The sequence below is a fragment of the Sceloporus occidentalis genome, unplaced genomic scaffold (genome assembly GCF_023333645.1).
Source record: "Sceloporus occidentalis isolate IW3139 unplaced genomic scaffold, rSceOcc1.0.p SCAF_11, whole genome shotgun sequence".
NCBI lineage: Eukaryota > Metazoa > Chordata > Lepidosauria > Squamata > Phrynosomatidae > Sceloporus > Sceloporus occidentalis.
This window is the reverse complement of record NW_028316991.1, coordinates 11,218,551-11,235,503: the sequence shown is the minus strand read 5'-3', so window position 1 is coordinate 11,235,503 and position 16,953 is coordinate 11,218,551. Positions and strand designations below refer to the sequence as shown.

Sequence of the window (16,953 nt, the reverse complement as noted above, 5' to 3'; positions counted from 1 at the left end):
CGCTGACATGTGCCCTAACATCTTCATAAGCGTTCTGATGGACACCGACTGAGGGGTCCTTAGAGAACTGGCGGCTCTGACAACCCGATTGTGTCTGTCGAGAGATAGAGAGTCATCCAGGTCAATTATGAACCCCAGAAACTTCCTGGAAGTGGATGGAACCAACTCGGACTTTTGGAAGTTTACTATCCACCCTAACTGGTGGAGAAAAGCCAGAGCCTGCTAAATATGGGACGATTTCTAGGCCTTCTAGACTCAAGATTGCTACCACGGCAACTACAACCTTGGTAAAGGTATGAGGAGCAGAGGAGATTCCGAAGGGAAGGGCAGCAAACTGAAGGTGTTTCACTTCGCCACAAAGGGATACAGCCACACACAGATACTTCCTGTGGGCTTGGCAAACAGGAACATGAAGGTAAGCGTCCTTCAAGTCTATAGAGACCATCACGTCTCCCGGCAGTAAGATATTTATTACAGAGCGGATGGACTCCATGCGGAATTTCTTTCTCGCTATGAACTTGTTCAAATAGCGAAGATCTATGATCATCCGCCAGTCTCCTGTGATCTTGGGCACTAGGAAGACTGGCGAAAAGACGCCGGATCCGCGCTCTTCTGGAGGAACTTCCTCAAACGCCTTCTTCTGTATATAGGCGTGGATAGATGCCTCTAGGACTCTGTGCCTCTCGCGCAAGAGAATCCTTGTCAGAACAAAATTCAGAGGAGTTAGGGAAACAAAACTTATTTTGTAGCCTGACCAGACTACATCTAACACCCAGAGGTCTGGTATGGACCTCCCGCAAGCCTCAAGAAAAAAAAAAGATAGACAACCTCCCACCAGGGGCTCTAGCACTGGAGGAGGGGTTACCTCCGGACTCTCTGGCGCCAGACGTCCTTTCTCTTCTCATAGGACCCGCGGGAGCGACCTGCTCCTCTCTTCTGAGTCCCCTGACGCCATTGGGATCTAGAAGGTCCCTGGGACCTGGATGCTCTGGCCTGTCTGCCCTTCCCTCTAGACGCATGCTGGGGGAGGGATTTGCCTTTCTTGCCAGAAAGGCCCTCCATGATCCTGTCCAGCTCACTGCCAAACAGCTTGCCAGGTTCGTAAGGCAACCCATAAAGCGAAAATTTGGAGGCGTTGTCTGCTTTCCAGGGTTTTAACCATAGGGGTCTCCTTGCAGCAGCAGATAGCGCCAAAGATTTGGAGGCTAGCTTCAGATGTTGAGGTGCAGCATCCGAAAGGAATTCCACAGCCAGTTGAGCCGTTTTAAACTGCTTCAAGATATCGTCTCTTGGAACACCTGCATCAATATCCGACTGGATTTGAGACATTCTGGTGCGCAGAAAATGAGTAACCACACTAGAGGCTATAGCCACAGAAGCTGAGGCAGAAGCAGCCGCATAATTGTGGTGCAAGGAACACTCTGCGCGCCTATCCATGGCATCGTGTAAAGAAGATCCTCTTGGACATCTTGGCGATGGCCATATCCACTTTAGGGGGAGGACCCCATGGGTGCTGCTGGTCTACATTAAGCGGAAACATAGATTTGAACCGCTAGGTGATAACCGGACCTTTTTCCGGGAATTTCCATTCAGTCTCCATTAACTTAATGATAGACTCATCCACTTTGAAGGCCCTTGCCCTCTAGAGTTGGTTTCTGGAGCTTCCTTAGGGTCAACATCCTGGTCCCCTGACCGGATGGACTTTAGTAAGCGTTGGGTTTTCTCAATGGGAAACCAGAACGGAGAAGCAGGTTCTTCTTCTTGAGAAGAGTCAAGCTCATCTACAGAGAGATAAGCGTCTTCAGACATAGGGGCCAACCTAGGACGGGACTGGGCCCTAGGTCTCTTTATCTGGAGTGTATCCTCAAATCTCTTGACCCAATCATATCACGTATATTGGGTTCTGCTTCAGGGGGATCTCTGCAACTTGAGCAGCGACTATAAGGGTAAGCATCCTCTAGGGGTGTATCACACCCGCGGCAGGTAAAATGCCTGCGCTTGGCAGTGGACTTGCGCCCCTCAGGAGCAGGATCCTCTGGAGTATGGGATGACATCTGCAAAAGAGATGACCAAAATAATATAAAGAGTTTTATTAAACATAAAAATCTTCTTAGTTATACCTACCCTGAGATTGACAATGCAAGGGAAGGATAACACACAAAGCCAAAGATAGACAGGAGACTCTGGGAAGGTTAACTAATAGCTGTACCAAGAGACAGCCTAAAGGACACTAACAGGTTAATATACACTGGCAGAGAGCCAAAACGGGAAGCCACGCCACCCAGAAGTGACATCAGACGCCACAAATGAAAATCAGGAATCAGCAGTTAAAACGAGTACAGGGAGGCATAGAGAAACTCCAGAACATCATAGCCTAGATCAGCAGACATGAAGATAAGCAGCTGGGAGGAGACATCCAAACCAGTCAGGTATAGATCCAGCACAAACACGCAGATAATGCTGGGTGAAATGAGGCCATCCTGCAGCACAGCAGGGCAGCAGATTAAAAATAGGATACACAATCCAACAGGAGGGCACCTGAAAAAAGTAAAATAAAGGTTAGCAAGCTAACACAAGGTCTCACACAGAGACCACCACCTGTCCCAATATGTCCAAAGGACAGAAAAAAAGCACACTGTGGTTAGGGGTGGAGTTCCCTTTATAGGTGGGGTAAAGGGGGTTAATTGCTTATTTAATCATGTAAATCATTAATTTTCCACCTGTCCTAATTGTTCACAGGGGCAGTAATACCCCCCCCTCTTGTGCTGCCAGTTAGGACGTAAGGGAATTGGTATTCATGCATTTGTTCCTTGAACAACCCTCCCGTGACATTCCAAGTCCTCACAAAGAAAATCACGTCACCATACTACCAATGATGATGGTGGGGAGACCTCCAAAACCGTGAGGTTGCCTAATCAACCGCTTCCCCATTGTCATTTGTAACTAGTGTTTCAGACAGGAAATTGGTTAAATGTAACCGCCTCATTGCTTATATAACATTTGAGAAAAAGATGGTATCGATTTTCCTCATAGGCTTTACCTTAGCTCCTTCTCTTTCAGCCATGGATACACATAGAAAATGCTAGTTCCCCACTCTTCCTTTAGAGGGAACTGTTCAAATACAGATCAAACAAAAGCAATAATTTTGAGACTGGAGAAATCATTATAAGTTGCATTTTCAGTTGAATTTGGAAAAAAATCACTTGAACATTTGTTGAGTTGATCTATTTCCATTGCTTTAGTTTGATTTGTTCATTGCAAACAGCTGAAAGCCTGTAAATTTTGACAATAAACCTAATTTGCAATGGGAGTTTAATAAGTTTGATTGGAACTGTATGTTAGAATTGGGCACTTAAGAGTAGTCGACTTCATATAATTCCAGGTCTGGGAAGCTATGGTTTCTATGGGTAAGTAGACTTAAGATAACCCCATATGCTATGATAAATATATCAAATTAACATATAAACTTTTCAAACATACTGCCCACAAGACTATTGGGCAAACTAGATGGGCCGAATAGTTCTCTGGCGTCACTCTCTATGTTTATTGATAATATTAAATGTACATGTACAACTAAACACACACACTTTCAAGGAATACAAGGTAATGAATACACATGGGTAGAGAACTTACTTCCACTTTACATCAGTCTAAAAATAAGATGTCTTTGATGTACTCCTATAAAGAGTTAGACACATTCTAGTTACTAGGTTTACAGGGATAATTCATCACATGGTACACATAATTATACAATTACCAACGGTAGTTTACTTAACGGATGTTCTCAATGTAGTTCTGTGAAAATAATACACATTACATGATCACCACATTAACCCCTTCAGGACCGGGATTTTTAAGCTAGGGTGTCGCTAAAGGACCGGAGCCGTTTTTGTGTTTTTGCCATGTCTGTCTTCAACTGTAATTTCTCTCTTATCAATTGGTGCACCCACACAAATCATATATTGTTTTTTTCAGCACAAGTAGGGCTTTCATTTGAAACCATATTAAGCTGGGTAGTACATTGTTTTATTTGAAAAAAACTGGAAAAAGTGGGGAAAAAATGAAAAAAAACATTTTTTTACAGATTTGTATACATACAAATTGTACACACATTGAACCAATGGGAAAAAATTATCCCAAATATATTCATTAACTTGTCCTGATTTGGAAACCACCCAACATGGCCAGGATTTTTATCTATTTTGACCAGTATAGGGCAAATATTGCAAGGCATGCATCACGTTTTTGAAATGTAATTTTTTCCAAATTTGGCATGGTAGTCTAATAACTGCAATAGTCATCACAGATACTGATTATCCCCCCAAAATGATATGTTTATGAACAGTAGATAAGTCAAGGTGTACAACTAGGGTAATTTTGACACTTTTCAAACAGGGATTTTATCGCCAATTGCTGCCAAATTTTGAGGTATTTTTATATTTTTTTGGTTTTTTTGCATATGTTGCAATGTTGCTTTAGATTTTATATTATATTTTGTATAGAATATGTGCAACTGCAGAAAAAAACACCAAATTGTGTTCACCAACATCCCCCGGTTCCAACAAGGCCTCACATGCATGGTTCATGCATTTTTTGAGGAAGCTATGAGGGCAAAACTAGAACATGCGCATTTTCGTTTTCACATTTGGAATTTTCAGAAATTGGTTTCCTGGGCCCATATCCCATTTGGGACATTTTGGAAGCCCCCCACTGTAAAATTACCCCATAAAATTATATATTTATGAACAGTAGACAAGTCAAGGTGTTCAACTAGGGTAGTTTTGACAGTTTTCAGCTAGCCATTTCTTCACTGATGTCTGCCAAACTTCACAGGGAAATTATTTTATTGCGTTTTTAACGCATACATTTCAATGTTGCACTGAATTTCTTGCACACCATAAGTGCAACAGTGGAAGAAAACACCACATTTTGTTCACCAACATCCCCCGATTCCAACAAGGCCTCACATGCATGGTTCATGCATTTTTTGAGGAAGCCATGAGGCCATAACTGGAACATGTGCAAGTTTTCAGGAATTGGTTTACTGGGCCCATATCCCATTTGGGACATTTTGGAAGCCCCCCACTGTAAAGTACCCCAAAATAGTATATATTTATGAGCAGTAGATTAAGAACAGTAGATTAAGATTAAGAAGAAATGAAATAATTTTTTGTAACTGGCAACTGTAAGAAAGATTAAGAAGAAACAATTCAATTATTTTTTGTACCTGGCAACTGTATGAAATTCTTTAAAACAGTTGCCAATGCACAGACCGGGCTTATCAGGGCAACCAGAACAGTAAAATACTGTGTCCTTCCTGTGCCCTTTGGCATAACACACCCTGCACCGTTTTTGTGTTTTGGTTTTTTTGGAGGTAGGAGGGAATTTGAAGGGGAAATGTTCTTCTTGAATTACAAGAGACGCTGAAGGGCCTTGTTCTGCTGGAGCCAAGATTTCCTTGAGTAACAAAAACTGAAAAGATAAAAATGTGTTTGTTTTGGCAGGGTGTATTTTTTTAAAAAGTAAGAATGCATTGTGAGTTGCAATCTGCATTATATAAATGGCTACCTTTTTATACCACGTATTGGTTTTTCTCATTATGAGGTATGGCTGCAATAATTGATCGGCCAAATCCACTCCCCCCATATGCCTATTGTAGGCCTTGATGCAGGTAGGCTTTCTTTGGAACTGAGTTTTGCCCCGGACAGGAAAAGGAACAGTGGCATCATGAATCGTGGTTAACATGCACACATCCTTCTTGTCCCTATATTTTACAGCCAAAAGTTCTTGTTGGCGTAAAGCTAAGGATGCCCCATATTTTAGTTTGGTTTCTCTAATCTGTTTTGGGACCCCTATTCTGCTCTGCCTTACTGTGCCACAGGCCAAGGTGTCCATACAAAACAACAACTTGAACAAAGGGACACTTGTATAATAGTTGTCCATGTACAAGTGGTACCCTTTGTTCAGTAAGGGGCAAACAAGGTCCCAGACAATTTTTTCACTTATGCCCAGATGGTCTGGGCAGCCTGGTGGGTCAAGCTTGGCATCTTTCCCCTCATAAACCCGGAAGGAATATGTGTAGCCACTACTGCTCTCACATAATTTATAAAATTTTACCCCATACCGGGAGCGTTTAGAGGGAATGTATTGCTTGAACCCTAACCGGCCTTTAAATTTCATTAGGGACTCATCAATACTAATTTCTCGCTTGGGGGTATAAACGGCAGCAAATTTAGTTTGGAAGTGAGAAATAAGGGGGCGAATTTTAAAAAGCCCGTCATATGTGGGGTCATCTTTGGGAATGCACTGGGTATTGTCATTGAAATGTAAAAAAGCGGAGGAGGAGTGCATACCTTCCCCTTTTCATGGTGTTGGAGAAAATTGGGGTTGAAATAATGGGGTCTGTGCTCCAGTACGACTTGAAAGTGGGCTTTTTTATTATCCCCATTATCATGGTGAGTGCCCAGAATGTTTTTAACTCGCACACATCAGTGGGAGTCCATGCCTTTTGCTTGTTTGCTTTATTTCTACATTCCTGGGCAGCGTACAAGTTAGTCTGGTAAACTAACTCTTCCCAAAACTCATTGCCCATGAACAGCTCCATAAACTGGCATGGGGTATATTCTGCGACATCCAGATGAATGCCGGAATTGGCAGTGAAGGGGGGAACATCTGGAAAAGTGCCAGCTGCAGGGATCCACTCATCAGAGGGATCAGGAGGAGTACTAGTAATATTAGTAGAAGCAACACGGCGCCTTTTAACTGGGGGTGCAGCATCATCAGAGCTGCTGCTAAACTGGCCCACATCAAAATCTGACGCAGTGTCAGTTGCAGAGTCTGACGCAGTGTCAGTGTCTGAGGCCAATATTTTATATGCCTCTTCCACCGTATAAAACCTATCCATATTTTTTTTTTTTTTTTTGTCCTACCTAACCCTAGACCCTAACCCTAATCCCTACCTAATCAATTCCCCACTAACTGATAAATTCCCCACTAACTAATCAATTCCCCACTAACTAACCCACCCACAGCCACCCACAATTTTTAGGAAAAAAAAAAAGAATTAACCCCTTAGGGTCAAATGCTGCTGATCAGAACACTGATCAGCAGTGAAAAAATGAAATACATTTTTTTTTTTTTTTTTTTAATACTAATCGCTCGGGACTCTCTGGAACAACGTGCTCTGTCTCTCTCCAACTCACAACCACGAGCGAGGAGGAGGGAGACAGGGTAATATAGGCAGATACAATGTTTACAAACATTGTATCTGTCAATATTCAAAAGCATGCACGTGATTCGCTTTTAAAGCGATCACGTGCATGAAAGTGACGCCAATTGGCTGCTGCACGATCGCTGGGGTCGCCCAGCGGTCAGTAGCAGCCAGCCCTTCGCGATCCCGGCGTCGAGTGACGCGGGACCGCTTTTCGGCTCCGACGTACCTGGTACGTCCCGGTCTACCGGGGACCAGTAACCAGGAAGTACCAGGTACGTCCCGGTGCTGAAGGGGTTAAATTGACACGTCCCTGATCCATTATTGTAATGTTGCATGTCAAAATGTAATCATAAAAAACATTTGCAAGTGTATCAGGCTCAATATCAGTAAAATAATGTTCCCTCTTTTGTTGGATTTTACACAAATAAACACATTTGGGAGTTTTCTTTCTTGTTTCAGATAGCCCAACATGCAGCATCCATCCTCAAATGTCATTACAACAGAACAGAAATCTTCAGTTCTTGAGATTCATGGTGAATATGGACCATGTATAAAAGGAAGTGGAATGTCTAAAATGTTCAAGGGGTGTGATTCAAACAATATATACCGTATTGGCTCGAATATAGGCCGCACTTTTTCCCCCCACTTTAAGTTTTTAAAGTGGGGGTGCGGCCTATATTCGGGGTCTAGCGCCCGACGCCCGTTTGGATACAGATCCCCCGCAGCGGTGCAGGGGACCTGCATCCTAATCCCCGATATGCTCAGACAGCCTCCCCTGCCAGCACTTCCCACGGGGGGGGGGGGGGATGTGCCGGCACGGGAGGTTGTCTAAGTGCATCGTGCGGACCGTCCGCACGATGCGTTTTACCTCTGGCCCCCCCCCCCCCGACTTACCGGAGCAGACGCCCGGGTGTCTTGCGGGGCCGGCGGGGGACATCTACGCAATACGCGTATACACCGGAAGTTGTATACGCGTATTGCGTAGATGTCCCCCGCCGGCCCCGCAAGACACCCGGGAGTCTGCTCCGGTAAGTGAGGAGGACAGTCGTAGCATATCTCGGGCAGGGAGGAGGACAGTGGTAGCATATCTCGGGCAGGGAGGAGGACAGTGGCAGCATATCTCGGGCAGGGAGGAGGACAGAGTGGCAGCATATCTCGGGGAGGGAGGACAGAGTGGCAGCATTTTTTTTTGGTGCTTTTTTAAAGAAAAAAACTTTTTCTCTAAAAAAAGCTCCAAACTTTTAGGGTGCGGCCTATATCCGAGCCAATACGGTATTTTATGTGTGTTATTTTGATGTTTATTCCCCCAAAATGAATAGCATATTTTTGGTTAAAGTTTGTAAACCACTTTGAGTGCTCATGATAATAAATATTAGAATATAACATCACTTTTATAGTTTCTTGATCCAAGAAGAAATCTGATTGCACCTTGGAGTCAAGAAGGACTCCTTCCCTTAGGTAAAATTCTAAAAATAAACAAACAATAAATAATAATTGGGGCAGAGGGTTGCCTTTTTTTGGATCAAAAGCAGGAAGGATGGGTAGAAGGGATGGACATGATGGACTTAGGTCATTTGTCAACCTACATTTCTATGATTTAAAGCATGTTGTGACTATATGATTATGTAACATAAACACACATTTTGTATTGAGTTACTTAGAGATTCTTGGATACTTTGAGATTCATATTTAAATCAGCAAAAATTGTGCTTCTGCTATTGCCCGTGATGAGAATCTATACCTCCTTTGATACTTAAGCACATACTGCATCTGAAACAACCTCATGGATTTTAAAAGCCTTATAAGCTAAAAATACAATCATGTATAAATAAAATATGCAATTTTCTGGCTATATTTTCTACATAAGACTTCATACCTTGTCCCATGATGCAAAACTAACCTCAAGTTAGCTACCAATGAACGGCTGAACTTCTCCCATAAATGAATAGTGTGTTTTTTTCCCAAAGAAAATTACAGATAAAGAAAGGTTGTACTGTCTCATGCCAGTTTTAGGATCACTGCAATTATAGGTAACTAGAATTTCAGAGGACATCACTTTTAAGTTTTAACAACACAGAATCATTATTATTGAAGGTGTGCTCACACACGGAAGTCAAGCTCGGATGCGCTAAGCAGGACTACCCAAATATCTCTAGCTAAGCTCAAGAGTGGTGTAATTGTCATTTTGCACACTTGTGTTTTATAAGACTGAGATCAGCATCATCCACTGTGAATCCAGAAAGATAAAATTCTGCATGGAGCAGACATGATACAAAAAAATCAAGGTCAATTGTATGGATTATGTTATCAGTGAAGGCTAAATGTTGGGTGGAGCAACTGGAAACACAGCACAATTACATAACTAGTAATTATAATTATATATATATATATATAGTAATAATAATAGGTGGGACATAACTAGTTCTCCTTTAAAAGCCAAGGAGGCCGACTGTGGTTCTCTGAGCTCTTGACACGTCTCACTTGAGTCTTAGCCACTCTCCAACCCAAACAGTCACCATGGTTCAATTTACAGCTGAAGAGCGTGCCGCCATCACATCCGTGTGGCAGGAGGTTGACATCAGCAAGGATGGCGGCGACATCCTCACCAGGTAATTAGCAGCAATAGTTTGCTATAATATTGTACAAATTGTACCAATAGAGGACATGTATATCTGTTATACTCCTAAATTAAACCTGTGGCACTATTCTACATTGTGTGAGGGGCAAACGCAGAGCCGGCCTTAGGCGTTGTGGCGCCCTGTGCGGACTACTCCTGTGGCGCCCCCCCCTCACTACCCGCCCTCTCTGCCCCTTCAAACTACCCCCCCATGCCCCTTCAAACTACCGCCCCTCAAACTACCCCTTCAAACTACACCCCCCCTCTGCCCCTTCAAACTACACCCCCCCCCCACTTACCTTGTTGCCGGAGTCCTGCGGTGAGAGCGGGAGGCATCCGTCTTCTCGCTCTGCCGGCATTTCATGTTGAGAGCCGGAATAGTCCGGCGCTCAACATGAGATGCCGGCACAGCGACGGAGTCACGGAGAGTAAGGGGCGCCGAGCGGTTGCCGAGAACTTCACAAGCAACCGCTCGGCGCCCATGACCGGGACTTAGATTTAAGCATAGTTTTTTTTTTTTAAACTTTATTTAACATGAATGATAAATAAAGTTTTAAAAAAAAACACCAAAAAAATCTTTAATCTAAGTCCCGGTCAGGCGCCCCTGCAACCATGGCGCCCTGTGCGGTCGCACAGGTCGCACACCCCTAAGGCCGGCCCTGGGCAAACGAATAGGATTAGTGGAACGGAGAACCAAAGACCCAGAGAGGGCCCATTCGGTCTGAGGTGTGCCATGACCGACGTACCAGGTAGGCCTATAGAGGGCCACCCCGTAAATAGAAATGAAAGAAAGGATAGAGGAGAAAAGAGGAAATAAAAGGAAGGAAATTAAAAGGGAGGGGGGGCAAGGGAGGGCAACGTTAGGAGCTGTAACGTAGCTGTGGAAGGGAGAGGCGTTGGTTAAATAACCATAGCCCCTCCCACAACTACAGGCTAATATACATAAGCCTTCACATTTGTGTGAGGGGCAAACGAATAGGATTAGTGGAACGGAGAACCAAAGACCCAGAGAGGGTCCATTCGGTCTGAGGTGTGCCATGACCCACGTACCAGGTAGGCCTATAGAGGGCAAAAAGAAGAAGAAAGTTAGTCGTATCATAACATGACAATATGAATGACCAAGCTTATTAAGCGAGTGACGTGAAGGCATTACGCATTCCCGAGATTGGATGTGAGATATAAAGAAGGAAACACGAGGAGTTCCATCTGCCTAGCTTTTAATCACCTGGGCTGGAACTTATTCTTAGACGCTGCCCCGATTACGCGAGTGGGTTAAGGCCAATCCTGGTATGTAATAACCCAACATATCTGATTGACTGACGACAACGGCTCCCTGGGGAAGGGCAAAAGACTGGCTTTCGGTTTCCCAGTCAAAAACCAACAACAAGGCTCCCAGGACTGCAACTGGGCACCAAACTGAGTCGGTAAGAAAAAACGTAATTCGTGTACTTGGCCGGACCGATTCGTTTTCGTACGACCGAGGGACAGAACGAAATGATCACCAACAGAACACAAGTCCGAGACTTCAGAGATGTCGAAGAATAAAGCGTAATGGCCAGTACCGTCGGTCGCATGAACCAACGAAGGCTGACTTACCGTCCCAGTAAAATAAGGACTGCAACTGGGCACCCGGGGACATTGGTAGGAAGAAAGTGTCCTCGGACCGGATTAATTCTTTTCGTATGACCGAGTGACAGCTCGTAATGATCAGAAGAACCGAAGCTGAATTAAGTACCGTAGCCAGCTCACCAAGCTGCCTGTATCCGAAAAAATTACATTGAAGCTTAAGCACTATACATGTACCAGGACTAAACAGGATGTCCATTAACATTAGCAAAGCTCTTACTCGCCATCCATTGGTGAATTACCGGGGGACTTCACTGGCTTGACCTTGCAGACCTCTAATACGTTATATCCGGGTGAGAAGAAACCAGAGAGGTTCTTTAGAACTACAATATTGATCTTCTGTTAGGAAAAGCTTCATCGCTAAGTGAAATGGCTTAACCGTGCTCACCGTGAACTAATAGCGGATACGGTCAGATTGTCAGCTCTGAGGGACAGTTTGCGTATAATCGTCAATGTGTGAATATGAGTGGATGATGACAGCCACTGAGCGAGACCAGAAGGCTCACACTGGATCCTTCCTCTAAACATCCCACTCACTGGAGCTAGAGCCTGAGAAGCAGACACGTAACGGACTCACGGACATGGAGCCTGAGAAGCAGACACGTAACGGACGCGGAGAAGCAGACACGTACCGGACTCACGGACGCGGAGAAGCAGACACGTAACGGACTCACGGACGCGGAGAAGCAGACACGCAACGGACTCACGGACGCGGAGAAGCAGACACGCAACGGACTCACGGACGCGGAGAAGCAGACACGTACCGGACTCACGGACGCGGAGAAGCAGCCACGTAACGGACTCACAGACGTGGCGCCTGAGAAGCAGCCACGTAACGGACTCACAGACGTGGAGCCTGAGAAGCAGCCACGTAACGGACTCACAGACGTGGAGCCTGAGAAGCAGCCACGTAACGGACTCACAGACGTGGAGCCTGAGAAGCAGCCACGTAACGGACTCGCAGACGTGGAGCCTGAGAAGCAGCCATGTAACGGACTCGCAGACGTGTAGCCTGAGAAGCAGCCATGTAACGACAACCATGATCTTAAACCCCCCCCCCCCATTGACTCTTGCCTGAATACCCACAGCGGCGCATTTAAAGGAAAACTCATCAGCCGGAATGAGGGAAACTATGCTAAAGCTCGTATGGGAAATAAGGGGCAGGGAGCTTCTTGAGGTACAGCCATAATACCTGTAAAGGAACCACATGCTAAACCCTAATCTGGAATTACGGGGAGGGATGAAAAACAGCAGCTTCTCTTAAAACCGGATTCCACACTTAATAGGAGATAGACATTGCTTGAGAAATAATGCCCCGGGGCACATCGCTTTGGTAGGGCCCAATGGCATCCATGCAAATATGACGTAGCATGAATAGACTAACATGGCAACCAGTGGTGGCAGGGCCTGCAGGAGAGGAAGGGGGCAGGCCTGCAGGTGCAAGCTGGGCTTCCAAAATTGGCTAATCTCTCGTAAATTAAGGAGACCGATGCCACCCACTAGTGAGGTGAGCATGTCCCTCATTGCGCCCTGTCCACAAAACTAGATTGTGGCGGGCTGGATCTATGAGGAGGAGACGGGACAAGCAAACGGTGGGTAGAAAAATTCCGCTATGCTGGCCGAGGCAGAGAAAGGAATGCATCACCTTGTTAATACAGCCGTCGATTTAGCAACAGACTGAGCATGGAGGGAATGTGAGGCGGCAAAGTCTGACCCAGGAGCGTGTGAACAGGGAATGGAGGACCTCTCTTCTTGATCGGATAGGAATGACAAGTCTATGCAACGGAACCTGGACATATACCCCGGACCTAAATCTGAACTAACTGAATATCTAACCGAGCTCCGCGCTGGAGCGGGATGAAACGTAGAGGGAGGCCTAATTAGCTAACAGTGAGGCACGAAAACTAGCTCGTGGGACGTAACCTCCAAGCGAGGAGGGGAGATTGCCTCGGGGTGGGGCCCAACTGCCTAGTTCAAGGAGGCCGTCTATCTAAGCGGGGACGTAACGAGGTCTCGAGAATATTGCCTCCTATCTGACTCACTAAACCTGACACTCTACGGTTAGCAACCCCCTGGAACATCTGTTTCTTCCAATTATTGGAAAAGGTGCCCGGTTGTAATGACTGGAACCGACCTGCCGGTAATCTAATTATAGGAATGGGAAACCAGACTGAGATAAAACAGAGTACCTCAATAATAACGTGAGCTGTAATCGTGTGAAGCAACGTGGAACCGCCTCCCAGCAGAAGACAACCATGAATACTTGAATTAGCAACAAGAGGCAAATAGCAGTACGTAAGGTGGCAGTCCGCTCAGGGCCAAGCTGTAATCGTGTACAGTAACGTGACGAAAAATCCGAGCGGGGCGGTTGATACGTGGAACCGCCTCCCAGCAGAAGCGGTAGAGGCCAACAATGAGTATCTGAATTAGCAACAAAAGGCAATAACCGTACCTGACTAGACGGCTAGTTAAGAAGACGTGTAACAGAAAGTACTTGAAGACCAAACGCAACAATATACATAAACAAACCACGTGACATTCCAATAATGAATAAAAGAGGGGGGCCAGCGAGAGTTCGGGGGGCCAGCCCTACTACCAGAAATACACAACAAATGTAACCTGCACATACAAGAACCAGCACAGAGAATACATAAGAACAAACCAGAATCCCATGGCCAAGCTGGATAGTGTAGAGTAACGTGAAGAAAATTCGACGAGGACTGGTTGATACATGGAGCAGCCTGCCAGCAGAAGCGGCCGAGTGCAACAGACAGTTCCTCAATTAGCAATAACAGTGACAGAGGAAATAACAGAACATGAGGTGGTTGTCCCATCTGTAACTGCTTTGGAGGCGACCAAAGCAACAAATATATATATATACACACACATACAAATCATGTGACCAGCCTAAATAACTCGCACTAATAGTGAACAAAGGGTTAATGAAAAAAGTGGTTAACTGGCAATCCTTATCTGACTCTAGCAACAGAAATTCCTCAAGCAGGGCCAGTAGATACATGGAACAGTCTCCCAACAGAGTAAAATAGTGAATATAGCTTGTATGCTGATTGTTATCCACAAATGGTGTGTTCATGAATTAATTGAAGTATAATTTGAAAAGTACTCTAACAACCAATGTAAATGACCAGCTGTAGCATACAATGAGTAACTCCAAGAACGATATAGCGAGCGACTGAAAATACGCTTGGAAAAGGAAATGAACCTCCATAAAAGTGCAGACATAGTAACATGAGCTGAACAGTATAAAAGCATGAAGGAAAGAGAGCATGCGTAATGATGTGAAGTGCAGGACTAGAGGTATCAACAGGTATCGGTAGTAAAAGGGTTAACAGGCTTAGTAACGATTGAGTACGAGAAGCGCACCTGAGTGGCCATGCATACATATAAACAATCCGAATCAAGAGAAGTACCCAGCATAGCTCCAGTGAACTGCTACCTTTAACACAGATGTTGTAATTAGGCACGGTTAGTAAAAGAAACATATAGAGATCACGAAGAAAGTGAAAACAGGCTTGGGAAGGTTTATGTTTGATTAACAGCACCTGTGCAGCGCCCTGCATACACAAAGCGGTCTGTAAACAACAACAAAACCCCACGTAGACCCCGTAAATGAGTTAATAAACGACCAAGCAAGCAACGAGAAAATAAGTATAACCGGAAGGGGGGTGCCCCCTCTCGAATAACCCCGAAAAAACCTGATTTGCAGGAGTCGTTTGGCTCCTGAAATGCAGACATGCCACACTGCCAATACTAGCCGAAAACTGCAATGTTCCGTCCTGAAGTTCCGTGACATCACTTCCTGTATAGATCAGCCAACGTTAGGAGCTGTAACGTAGCTGTGGAAGGGAGAGGCGTTGGTTAAATAACCATAGCCCCTCCCACAACTACAGGCTAATATACATAAGCCATATCCATATTCAGTACCCTTTAACTGATTTTATATGTGCATGATACGGGTAGGCTTATCCCAATGCTTTTCTTTAGCACTGAGTAACTGTTTGTTTAGTACCAAAAGGTATTTAATGTTGTTCATAATGAGTTTTAAATTAAATAAATTATTTGGCCACATCATGTCTATATTTATAATGGGTAATTCTGCTGGATGTACTAATTATGGTGCAATTAGCAGGAGCGTTTCAATGGTTGCAATAATGATTGTTTCATATTTAAAACTATGCTTGCACAGAAATAAAGCCCTGTATTGATGAAATGTCTATTGTCTACTTCAAATGAAAAATATGACACAATAAGGCATATTAATTGAGTTATATGAGATAAAAAAATAAATACCTGTACAATTATATAAAGTGGTTTATGCAATAATTTAAGCTTATTAACACCTAAGTTTATCTACATTTATTGACTAAAACTATATTTAAGAAATTATACAATTTATCATAGTATATACTAACGCCTGAGTCTCGTATACAATTATTTTGTTTAAAAACTGTTTTTCTATCGCTCCAGGCTGGTTGTTGTCTACCCCTGGACCCTGAGTTATTTAAGTTCTTTCGGAGACCTGTCCAATGAAACCGCTATCTCTGAAAATGTTAAAGTGCAGGACTATGGCAAGAAGGTTCTGGGTGCCATTGGCAATGCCATCCAACACTTGGATGATGTTGATGGCTCTCTCCGCCAACTCAGTGACACCGACACCAACAAACTGCTTGCAGACCCCGAGAACTTCAAGGTATATACATTTTATTATTAATAATAGATAGATTACTTACATCATTGAGTGACTGCAACCATAACATTAAACAATATTTTGAAATATTATACTTATTTCCATAAAAGATTCAGTGGCAACATTCCACGTGATCATGATTATGAGACAGAAGAGCTCCAAAACTCAGTTGTAATCTCTTCATCTTTTAAGTTCTTTTAATGCTTAGCATTGGATGCTAGCATAATATTAACAATTCAATTGAAAAATTAAGATTATACCTTCATGGTCACACAATATACTAGTGCTTTGAGCTTTTGAATGGCATGAAAACCTATGTATGATTTGTATTTTTTTCTTTCACAGCGATTTGTAGGAGTGCTGGAGACTATTGTGGCTGCCAAACAGGGATCCGCTTTCACCCCTCAGGTCCAGGCCGCCTGGAAGAAATTCACTGCAGTTATGGTGGCCGGTCTGACCCAGGGATATTATTAAACTGACTGTATCGTACTCCATCTTAAAATGTGCTTTCAGTGTGTTCATTTTGAAACATACTTAATAAAATTTAATTTAAACCAAAAGTGTTGTAAAGTGTTTCATGTTGTAAACCACTGGTCACTTTTTTAAGAATGTGCACATGCTGTCATATCATTGTCTTTAAATAACATTTAACCTCCTATAATGTAACAGGGTAATCCTGGCCTACATGGCAATCCCCACTTTTCCCCAAGTTTTTGTGTTGGGAAAGTTGGGTGTGGGTTTCAAACGTGTTTGGAGATGGTAGAAACAATTTATATTTTCCTATTTATC

General features: G+C 44.0%; 1 protein-coding gene across 1 annotated transcript; it reads left to right on the top strand.

Annotated features, from left to right (window-relative positions):
* Positions 1-9,730: 9,730 nt before the first annotated feature.
* LOC149305567 (hemoglobin subunit beta-2-like) lies at positions 9,731-16,638 on the top strand. The gene is made up of 3 exons (XM_089477309.1): positions 9,731-9,822; positions 15,945-16,167; positions 16,510-16,638. The coding sequence occupies exons 1-3, from the start codon at positions 9,731-9,733 to the stop codon at positions 16,636-16,638; spliced, it is 444 nt and encodes a 147-aa protein (XP_089333435.1).
* Positions 16,639-16,953: the final 315 nt, after the last annotated feature.

What these genes read in the sequence shown, in the direction of transcription:
- LOC149305567 (XM_089477309.1), top strand. Translation starts at nt 9,731, where the DNA reads ATGGTTCAATTTACAGCTGAAGAGCGTGCCGCCATCACATCCGTGTGG. An exon ending in GGCGGCGACATCCTCACCAG is followed by an intron (nt 9,823 to 15,944) that starts GTAATTAGCAGC and finishes CTATCGCTCCAG; the next exon opens with GCTGGTTGTTGTCTACCCCT. An exon ending in CAGACCCCGAGAACTTCAAG is followed by an intron (nt 16,168 to 16,509) that starts GTATATACATTT and finishes TTTCTTTCACAG; the next exon opens with CGATTTGTAGGAGTGCTGGA.